The sequence below is a fragment of the Brachyhypopomus gauderio genome, chromosome 20, assembly GCF_052324685.1.
Source record: "Brachyhypopomus gauderio isolate BG-103 chromosome 20, BGAUD_0.2, whole genome shotgun sequence".
Lineage (NCBI taxonomy): Eukaryota > Metazoa > Chordata > Actinopteri > Gymnotiformes > Hypopomidae > Brachyhypopomus > Brachyhypopomus gauderio.
Genome location: NC_135230.1, coordinates 13,946,768 through 13,958,304, shown reverse-complemented (window position 1 = coordinate 13,958,304; position 11,537 = coordinate 13,946,768). Strand labels below are relative to the sequence as shown.

The 11,537-nt window shown below is 43.2% G+C and overlaps 1 protein-coding gene across 1 annotated transcript; it reads right to left on the bottom strand.

Moving 5' to 3' along the window:
- Positions 1-148: 148 nt before the first annotated feature.
- On the bottom strand, positions 149-11,230 carry LOC143484507 (T-cell-specific surface glycoprotein CD28). The gene is made up of 5 exons (XM_076983253.1): positions 11,027-11,230; positions 2,678-3,484; positions 1,065-1,394; positions 811-917; positions 149-482 (listed from the first exon to the last, which is right to left on the bottom strand). The coding sequence occupies exons 2-5, from the start codon at positions 2,760-2,762 to the stop codon at positions 333-335; spliced, it is 672 nt and encodes a 223-aa protein (XP_076839368.1). The 5' UTR covers positions 2,763-3,484; positions 11,027-11,230; the 3' UTR covers positions 149-332.
- Between the last annotated feature and the right edge of the window lie 307 nt (positions 11,231-11,537).

Genomic DNA, 11,537 nt, shown 5'->3' with positions numbered 1-11,537 from the left:
GCAAGTGTCTGCAGGTCCAGGTCGCTGAGCGTCTATTTAATCACTGTGGTGGCGACCACATCTTAGAGATGTGGCTCAAAATCTCTAACCACAAACACCCATTAGAACAACACTGTCTTGGCTCACAAACCAAAGACGCTTTCAGGTAGGTGTTTCAGCTTAACGTTTATTATCTGAGAATACACAGAAAACCATAAGAGTTTACAGGAAGACACACTAAAAAAAACATGCCTGCTTTGCTACATATTCTGCTGAAATACAAAACAACAGAGTGAGTTTATTCGCTTTCTCGGGGTTTGACCCAGGTGGGCGTGTGCTGGGCGTTTAATGTGTTAGGAGGGGTGTTTGTTACAGGACGGAGATGCGGGGTCCGTGTACCAGCTCAGCCGCGGCGGGTGAAGGATGCCCTGTTTCTGTCGTCGCGCCCTGGGCTTCATATTGATATAGTCGTGCCTTGTCACATCCTTTCTCCTTACGTGGGACTGAAAGCCAAGAGTGAAGGACGTGTTTTGGAAGAAAATACGGACATTGCAATATTTGCATTTAGTTGGTAGCTAACTTTTATTGCACTGTTAAATATAATCGGTTACACTTGTACACTAAACCTAAACTGCCAACCACGATGTTGTTCAACAGCAGTTCTGTTAATAGTTTAATAGCAATTACATCATGTAACGAAATATTCGTGGTAAAAAAAAGATATGATTTTGGCAAAGGCGTTGGCTGTCTGACTACATAAATTAATATCATTGTCTGTAACTGTGAAATCTTGATACGTTTTTACTTATGGTAAGGAATTTGAACACTTACCCTAAGTGCTAAGGCAATGTAAGTGATTATTACGCTATATGCCGTAAGCACTCCAAGAGCCACCCACAGGGGCACCTCAGATCTCCGGACGACGTGAGATTGGGGTTCTGTTAACACAATGTACATATGAGTCAGCGTATGGTAAATCGGGCAGACTTTGCTGTTTCCAATGAAATTTGCTCGCATTGGCAATTTCAGAATGATTTAAATGAACATATACGTGTGATAAATGAATGACTCAAATCATACATCACCGTCAACTATCACGAGGGCCCGAGGTTTCTCCAGCACTATTCCGAAGGGAGGAGGGTATAGTATTTCCGCCTCGCAGGTGTACAGCCCAGTATAATCCATAGTCACGCCATTGAGGACAAAGTTCGTCCTGTTATTCACCATGTTTACACTTAGAGCGATTTGTCCTCCGGATTCATTTAGATCATTCGCCGCCGACTTATTGGCGACATTAGTTGCGATTTCGGATGAGCCCTTGAACAACTTAAATTTCATCTCAGGCGCTGTGAAATTGGGACAGGGAACTGTAACGTTGCCATGAAGCGACACTCGCTTAATATTTTGGACGCTGTCTAAAAGACAAAAGAAAACAGTAGTCAGTGCATTTGAAAATGCCTAATAGTTCACGTGCATTTGGTTTTCAAACACATTTGCTTTTTTTCAGTTCCACCTGCTGAACACCTGTTAAGGAGAGTTTAAGATTAACCCCTCTTACAGCTGTGGCCTGTCTCACAGAAACATGCAGAGATATCATCTTAACTGTTCGAAAGTTTAATAATTACTGTTACAATTACTGTTACCTTTCTCCAACATTTTTTGCAATTTTTTTGCCCTTAAATAAAATAAAATCTTTGTGTGCCTGTAAAGGAACTGCTTTCATATGAAATGACACCTATAAAACATTTCATGTGGCTCTTAAAACCTCTCACCTCTTGAAGCCACCATTAATACAGTGTCTGTAATCACATTCAGTTACACAACATGCATCACTTTGAAACCATACATCTCCCTTTGAGCTGCATGGTTTCAGTGTTCTGATGTAATAGTAATATCACTGTGCGATTTCAGGAAATGGCTATGAGATGCTTCGTTTGAATCTCTCACGCACACTCTTTTCCTCTTGTTCTATTCTCTTCTTGTAAAGAAACGAGATTCTACAATACAGTAGCCCATCCTACACAGAACTGTTCTGAAACATGGCGTTCGGTAGCATTTATCTGCCTCACAACTGCGGTTATAGACTGCGCGTACAGGGGAGAAATGTCGTCACAGACCCAGAGCATAAAACTGTAAGTAGAAAGCAAGGAAAGCCTGAATCATCAACTCATAGACGGTCCCAGTGGTTTTCATGCTGAAAAACACAGTAACCTTAAACAGCCCTTCTTCTTCTGAAGCCTGGAAAAATAACTTTGTGGTTACATCGACTTTATCTTGTACCTGCTTTAAAAACATCACTCCATAAGTTCATAACTCTATTAACTTAAAGTTAATGGTAATATACGGATTATTGATTTAACTGTTAAACAAACAGCATCAATAGAAAATGTTAAACACACTTTATAACATTTCTACTTTATAGTATATCTTTTTAACATTACCTGTATGAAACAGGCCGATAACTACGAAAATTGATTCTTTATGTTTATCTAATGGTGTGTTATTAGCCTCTACCTCAGCTTAGCGACTAGAGTTGTGGGTGTCAAGTTTCAAAAAAGGACACCTATTTTTGCCCATCATGTGGTATTTTTATTTAAAAAAGTATTTCACCTTAAATGTATTTGTTTTCACATATGAAATGTTACAATCAAGAACTTGCAACATGTCCTTGGAGAAGCTGCTGGTCTTTTGAACTCACCTTTGCAGTGGCAGTGGTGCTCTGAGAGGGTCCTACCCAACATGAGCAGCAGGAGGGTAGTCGCGGGCACACAGTACGTCCCCATCTCCGCTGATCCACGAATCCGAAGACCCTGCACCTCTCCGTCAACCCTTTTGCATCAAGAAAACCTCAGCGCGCACTCCGGCCAATGCAGAGTTACTTTGGCGATCACCCTCCACCCGTCCTCGGGGTGTTGCAGACGTTAAGGCCAAACGTCTGAAATCCTCGGTGCAGACCGTAGCGAGCTGTGCACCTCACGCAGTATGGTATACGAGAGTTAACCGCTCTTGTAAAGTGAAAGAAAGCGCGCGCGCACGCACGCGCACGGACGCATCCCCGGGTGGCGCACAGGAAGTCTCCATTCTCTCCCTGCACCCTTTCTGGCACAAAGGGGTTGCTGGTGTAGATTCGGGGCTGCAGTGTTGGCGCGTTGTGCTTTTAAAGGGGCTTACTGTCCCCCAGTCATCTGACAGGAAGCCCCCAGGATCCCACAAACAAAACGTAGACCAAGAGCTCAAATGAAAGAAACCACTTTTTTTCCCTCTTCTCTTTGTTGCTGTTTTCATAGTGGTGAGAGTCATTCTTTCAGAAGCAGCACTTTAGTGGTTGAGTCGTAAATGGGGGTTTTAATACCCATAGCAGTGAGATTTAAAACCAATTAGCAGTGTTTACCATGTACAATTTCCTAAACCAGGCTTGTTGAGGGAGACATTATAGGTTCTTAGTAGGTAAGACGTTCTGTGTGAGCTTGGGTGAGAGGGTGAAGGAGAGAGATGTAAGTCATGTCTGTGGAGAGAGAACAGTTGTATGAACGGTGAGACAATAACAATTATAACAATTTTCCATATTGCAGAAATGAGAAGTAGTGGGCAGAATGCCCGGGCCTCTCGCTCGTACAGGGGAAGGTTGTGTTTCAGAGAACAGACGGTAACTAACACGGCGCACGGCTCCTCCCAGCTCGAGCGTGTGGGAGGCCTTTCAGCTGTTGCTTCATTTCCACACGTTTCCTGTTGTTACCGTTAGCATCCAAACCTAGCTGCACTTTGCAGGGTGGATGGGCTGTGTGACATACACCACCGCACAACCCCAGTCCCCTCGGTGGAGCGTCAGACAGACTGACGGAGCCTGTGTCTAGAGGGAGACCCTCAGCCCTCGCCGCAAACAAGACTCTTGAAAATACCATCAGGTTGTTCTGTGGTTTTTCTCCACTAATGAAAGATCAGGTTTCAGACCCTCGTGAGCTCAGGCAACCCCCTCTGTCAGTTTCCTCTTTCAACCACACATGTGGGAGCTCTACTGCACGTGACTGCATTTTGTTTCTGGCGTGTCATAATGTCATTTCCACTGGGCTGTAAATATTAGAAGCACTTAATGTTACTGCTACCCGCTTTCACACTGTTGCATGTGTGATGTAATGGACTCTGATTGATCTGGATGTTTCTGTATTCTTTGTGATGACACCTGTTGTAAAAAGCACTATACAAATTTAATTGAGTTGAATTTTATTTTCATATGCATTGCATGGCTTTCAAGACCTGGTATTCCAGTAGTGAGGTCAGTCTTCATGTCACTACACACCTTTTACATTATTGCCAGTGTACTGAATCAAATATTTTTTAAATATATAATTGAACAGTAGGTCTGTAGTTTAAGGACTAATTGCTGTGTTTTATACCCCTGGGTAAATTGAAAACTAACAGGGATTCAATTAACTTAACAGAACGTCCATAAGTTATTCAGGAACTATGAAAAAAAAACTAATTTGCATTCACTGGGCCTGTTTTTTTATCTTCACTTGTGAGACTTGTTTAATGAACAGACAGTGAACTACTCAGTGTAACAGGATCAGCAGAGTCATATTGGTAGTGTCAAATTCTTCACTTCAACAGGAAGTATTACCCTTGATTTCCTTTGAAGGAAACTGTTCTGGCAGAGTAAAGCAGATGAACAATGATTCATGTGTTAATGCTCAATATCAGAGTATCTGTCCTTTCTTCCTGTTTTTCTTTAAAGGTTCTTAACTGGAAAACAGGTGTCAAAGTCAATGTAAGCAGATTGTTAACAGAGTCACTTTTATATTTGAATGTTAAGATGAATGTTAATTATTGTATATTTTTTATAAAGTTGTGTAGTGAGAGATTACCAGTGGTGTCTTGAATTCAAATATTCTCATGACAGTCATGGTCTGATGGTTAGGGAACTGGTCTTGTGATCAGAGGGTCGTGGGTTCAATTCCCATGACTGAGGTGCCCTTGAGCAAGGCACCTAACCCCAGCTGCTCCCCAGGCACCGGGCTAGGGCTGGCCACCGCTCTGGGCACGTGTGCACCACAGCCCCCTAGTAATCACTAGTGTGTCTTCTAACTGCACCGATTGCAGTGAAAAAAGATTACAATAGAAAAGTGTCACATTTACATTTTACACTATTTATTCTAACTCCTAAAAATAAGTAAAATTGTGACATCCTGTGTCAAACTCAACACAGCTCATTTCAAGTATTGAATCCATAAATGTTACAAAGTAATAACTATAATACCTATTTCATGAATGTAGGTTAAATTATGATGGCATGTTTCAGTGAAAAGCACTTTGTGATTTGGAACCCACATAGAAATGTGCTGTATAAATCATGAAGCCACTATGGCAGTGGACTGCATTACCAGTGAGGAGACTAAAGAGAGAGGATGAGATAGAAGTCTCCAGGTGTGTGGACGACAGCATCATGAGACGAAGGAGACTGCTGTGGACGTCAGGAGGACACAAGCTCCTCACATGCTGCACTACAGCGTAACTGCAGTCTAAGCAGAGCTCGAAACTCTGTTAGCTGCACCTCATGGTTTCTGAGCACTTCCTCCTTAGTGAAGAAAGCTCACCAGTTCCTCCGCTCCTACCGAGGCCCCACGAGGCCCCACAAGGCCAGAACCTGCACATCCATCTTCACCTGCTTCCATAGACGCATGATAGAGAGCAGCATGACTTACTCCACCCGTGGTCTGAATCTGCTCCACCTCCCACAGGAAAGCAGCAGCCCACAGGAGGGAGGAGCAGGTGGTGAAGAGCTCCTGGTGCGTTTCTGGGCCACGTTTTCCTGGCGTCCCCGTGACATTTATGCCTAACGCTACGTAAGTTGTGCGGCACCTGGAAGGAAGTGGAAGGCCTTGTTTACAACGCTACTGTTTGAACGTGGGCTGCGGTACCTCAGCCACCTCCTCTAGCCCTGTTAGAGGTTCTTTGAGGTGGCGAGACTTCAGAACACATCTTCCACTTATTCACACATTCAAACTGAACTGCTACGTACCCCCACCTTGTCCTCACACCTACTCCACCTAGAAACTTCACTATTGAGATTACACTTCCCTCCCTTTCTTCTCTGTTCATTGTGTGATCCTCTGATAATATTAACGGGGCCAGGGTGACATGAGAAACTAATCCACCCACTCCACTCCCTGCTTCTTCTCGCCCACATTTTCATAGTAACGGGTCCAACTTGTGGATCGTGGGTGTCGTGTGACTGTATCACTTTGGTCGTCTGTTTGCACTGCGGTCTGCCACTGTTTCAGGTCAAACGCTGCAGAAGTTTAACAATCTTATGAAAGCCATTTCAACCCACAAAAAACAGGTTTTCAGCTACTGGGCAAAAAAATCTAAGAGTTGCCACCATTGTAAGACTCTTCCCAAGCATGTGTCCATGATGGGAGGGAGGAGACCTTGTTGACTGCAGAGGTTTGTCGTTACGGTTCTTCATGCATTACCTCTACCTCCCCCTAGTGGAATCATTAAGTAAAACTCCCAAGGCAGCATGTCTGCTGGATGTTTCTTGAGATGTGTTAAACAAGTAAAGCTTGTTTGGACAAAAAGCTTTTTCAGTGAGAGTAGTAAAACACTAACAATGAATGTACATTTATACATGGGTTGCTAAAGCAGTCACTTTTGTTTGTGTATGTTTTGTGTATTTTTGTGTAACTAATTAGTCAGGGAGATTATTTTAAAAACGTTGATAGATAATATAATATAAAGGAGTGGTTGCAGCTTGCTGTCATGGAGCTAGGTTGCTGTCAATAGTCTTAGTGTCCACGGGAAGCTCAGTACCACCTAACTTCTCAAAACTACCAGGATCCGATGGCCAATCACAATGACCCAATGCACAGTTTAAAAATCTGTCTTAGACCCCCGATTTAATACATTTTCAACCGACTCGCAGACAACCCAGTTGTATCAATTTATATTGTGTAAGTTCCTATTTTATCCACTAGGTGGAGGGCTAACCCTTGTTTGGCTTTGATAGCCGGAATAATGATAAGCATACGCATCAGTGAAGTTCAGACATCAAATGTTCCCCTAAGAATGGATGTGTTGTTGAGTGACATCAAAACGTATAGCATCAGCCTGACACGTGCATTACTTTCTTTGCATAATAGCCACTTTCTAATAGCCAAATTAAATTGACTTGTAGAGTAGCTTCAGTCCTAATTATCACTGTTATCTTCCATTTAACCAGCATGACAGACACTGTTTTATTCATGCATTATTTGACTCAGGCTGAGGATGGAAATGCACTGATGTAAGTGGATCTGGATATACACAAGCTGCCATTGATGGATGAGGAAGATTTGTCACCCCAACACAGGGATGAGATGTGTGTGTGTGTGTGTGTGTGTGTGTGTGTGTGTGTGTGTGTGTGTGTGTGTGTGTGTGTGTGTGTGAGAGAGAGAGAGAGAGAGAGAGAGAGAGAGAGAGAGAGAGAGAGAGAGAGAGAGAGAGAGATTGACAGAGTGACTTAGGAAAGAGTCTGATGAAATGCGTTGTTCAATTCCTTTAGTTCGTGGCGAGTCCTTCGCGTGTGATTGTGGGATTCGGCACTTAAATTCCCGGATACCCTTAGACGTTTTGCCAGAATGATAACATTTTATAACATCTTATAACATTCCAGCGAGGGTTTATGAAGACTGTGCTGCGTAGGCTGGACTGAAGTCGTGCTAGCCCGTGCACTCTTTGGGAGCAGTTAAGTCGTCGTTGTGATGATTAGTGAAAGTGTACTGGAGTGTTGCTCACCAAGGACGGACGGTCGCGAGCGCTCTCCGTGTGATGAATGTGCGCATGCGCCAGTGTTCATCTGATATATGGCGTCCGTGCTGGAAGAGCGAGTCCACGATGTGACGAGAAAGCTAGTGGATGTAAAGCTGTCCTTCTCGGCTGGTGTACTCGTCGATATTTACGGCACTGAAATTATAATCCCGCAAAAGCAGAAACATCCAGCAGTGGTTTTCCAGTGGTTTCTGTTCTGCTGTACTGTTTTAACTGGTGTGATAACATCACTGCAGAAACTACTTCTGTGTAATGGCCCTACTTAGTTCCAACACAAAGATCTATTTGAACACATTTTCATTTTAATGAATCCTTGAAACGAACTCCACAATGAACTACTGCAGTTTAACTAATGAGGAAAATTACATTTTTGTGTTAAAAATGTTTGAAAAAAAAAATTGATATTACTTTAATTTCATGCTAATTGTTTTGGTTTTCAGGTCTTCTGTGTTTTTTTGTTTAGTTAAAGTCCTGCACAAGCAGATTTACTATTGTATTGTTTTGGTACAGAAACAAATTTTGTGGTTTTTTGTGGTTTGAGAATATGCCAGAAACGCTTCCACAGACATTTGTTGCTGAACTGAATGAGAAATTACTAGTAGCATCTGTTGGCTTGATCTGTTTGTGTCTGCAAAACACCTGCCCGTGTTTTGGTTCAGGAACATTGAGCATTTCACTGGGAGCTATGTCTTGGGTGGTAGTGAAAGTTAATGGCTTCACAAGGGTTACCGTAAAAAATAAATATGAGACTTTGAGACTACACAACACAAGAAAAGGTAAAAAAAAAAAAAAAAAAAAACAGTAGAGCAGATCTTTTCCTACCACATTTTACTATTCGAAGTTAAATGTAATCCACTATCTGAAAGATAGCACAGGAGAATCCTGAGTCAAGCGTCAGAACCACATGGAAGAAACCTGTGGTGTTTCAGGCTAAACCGACAACTCTGAAACGTAGGGCCCATAAATTCAGCTTTTTCTTAAGAGAATAACGTGTAGCATCTCGTGTGATCTGTTTAATGGCTCTGAGGCAATGCCAGTACATTTCTTTCCTCTTAAGCAAAGCGCTGAGGTATTCCAAGAAACCAGAGATTCTGTGTGCAAAGTCTGTGTGGAGCCGTGGAGAACAAACGGAAGTCTGTGACTGAGCGTTTCCAAGCAGAGGCTCTTCCCTCTATCATGGAGACGCATGTGCTGTTGGACAACAGTCTGTGTCCCGCAGACATGTCTACGGTTCTCTAAAGATTTCTCTGCAGTGACCACAGCTACCTGTGCTTCACTGTTTCACTCAATGCATTACTATAAACAATATGTTAACACCAACAAGGTTAATAATTAAATGTTTTTTTTTTCCACATTTAATTTCACAAGGTCATCTCACCTCATGGGACTTGGTACTACTACTTGGTAGAAGTAGTTTGCTATTCTTACTGAAGTAGACTGTCTAACTGTCTACACAACCTCTTCTCAAGATATATAAAAAATATTGAAATGTAAACAATAAAATTATTAAAAATATATATATTTTTAATTAATAATCACTGGGTACAAATACATTTATATGTATCGAGTCGATTTTTGTGCAGCTTGTAATATTCTGTTTAACAGAAATTGTGTTTATGTGAAAGAGTGTAATTCAAGATTAAATGCTCTGCTGTGTGCAGAAAAAAAAATTAACTGAAAACTGAAGACTTACAGGACTCGCTTGGTGGTTAAAGCTAAGACCAAGTTCTAGCACATGTGTGCTCACAAATGTGAGACATGTAGATGTGAGACATGTAGATGTGAGTCTGTCGATGTGAGACATGTAAATTTGAGACATGTAAATGTGAGACATGTAAATGTGTGCACACCAATGTAGATGTGATACTGTAGATATGAGACATGTAGATGTGTGCACGCCAATGTGAGACATGTATATGTGAGACTGTTGATGTGAGACTGTCGATGTGAGACAAGCGTAGCAATGGGCCTTGCTGAATCTGACTTCTGCAGCGTTCACCTGTACCCAGACCTTGAAGAACATGCAGGGGGGAGACCTCAGTGTTGTAGGGACGAAGCTGACACGAGGGGAAGATGGAGAACGCTACAGTAAAGTGGGCTCTGTACCGCCCCCTGGTGGTTGTGTGAAATGGGCCTGTGTTGTTCCCTGAGCCAGCCGCTGCTGTGGGGCAGAACTGTAGGTGCTCTTGTCCTTATTCAGGGCTGTGCTCCAATTCTTATGGTAATAAGAGCCAGAAAGGATGTGCCCTTGTCCCCTGTGTAGGGTTTGTAGGTCGAGAGGGGGTTAATGTGTAGCCAGGGTACATGAGGGCTATAGGTATTTGTTCTGAATTTATATGCATATGCATATTCACACACACACACACACACACACACACACACACACACACACACACACACACACACACACACACACACACAGGGGAGCTAAAACATTTAACTGTGGCTTTAGAACTGTGTGAAACAGCTATTGTCTGGCAGGCCCGTTCTTTACCAATCTGAACAAGCAGCCTTCTTGGTTCGTGTTATCAGCCATGCCAGCGCTCTCAGACAGGGCCAAGCTTTTGATATGATGTCAAAGGTCAGGGGTAACTATAGAAGCACGTCCAAGCATGGTTCAGGGTCACTCAAACCACCCTCAGGGTCATTGGACGGCACGTCTGCGTTCGGGCCGTGCCGCCACCCCCCGTATTTACGCGCCGAGCGGTTCGACCTTTTCTCCCGTCTCCTTCTCCTTACCTCCGTTCGCTCCTATTGCTATATAAAGGCCTGCAGCGGTACGTGTGTGTGAGCCGTACGCCACACCTGTTACAACGTCACCCTGTCCTCTCTGTTTTTGAGTGGCAGCTAGCCGGTCTCTCTTTAACCGGTATCTCTTTTGAGAGACTCTCTGTCCTTCACTCCAGCACTGTGTCCGTTCCAATGCTGCTGACAGCCACTGCATGGAAGCAGGAAACCAAACCACACACACACACACACACACACACGCAGCAGTAACACTGCACAAGGATCAGTGCCAGCAAAGATCCTGCACATATATCAATCCCCTGGCTTTGCCGCAGCCTTACAATAAAGATGTCACCTATACTTTTTGATCAGCCTTTTGCTTAATTACAAAGGGAATGTGACTACGATTGTTTCCTACGAAGCATCGCGGGTTTTTTTAGCCCTGCCACCACACTGTTTAATTACAAGCCGCTGCAGTAAGAAACCTTATATTATATATGGAAGAAAGAACACTGGCCTTCTAGAGCTGTTTGACATCTGGCTGGTGCCTCCAACATATGGCGTTCACACACGAAGTCAGAAGGGATGAAAAACATTATAGAATTGTATTTGAAGTTCCTAAAACACTTCTCAATGGCTGTCAGGGTTCCAAACTCCATTTCTTCAACACTTGATAGGTTTTCTGTTGCTTTGGTTGTTGAGAGGTTCTCTTTCAGCTGTCTGTCACAGTTTTACTGGTTCCTATAATGGCAGAGCCCAGTTCCTCTTGCTACCAGAGTCAAGACCTCCCCCGTCTTCTGGCGCAAACACCCCGTAGCACAACTGTTGCAGTTCACCGCAGAGAGAGTTCCTGTTGCTGAAAGTCAAATTCGTGAGGAAAAATAGCCATTGTTTCTTATTTAAGAACTCGTCCATGGTCCGTGACTTTGTCTTCCTATGGCTGGTGGCTGCTTTCACTTTTGCCATGCTGTGAGTAAAACCCTGAAGTCCCCACATTCCTTGTGTCAAAGCAGACATGTGCCCGGTAG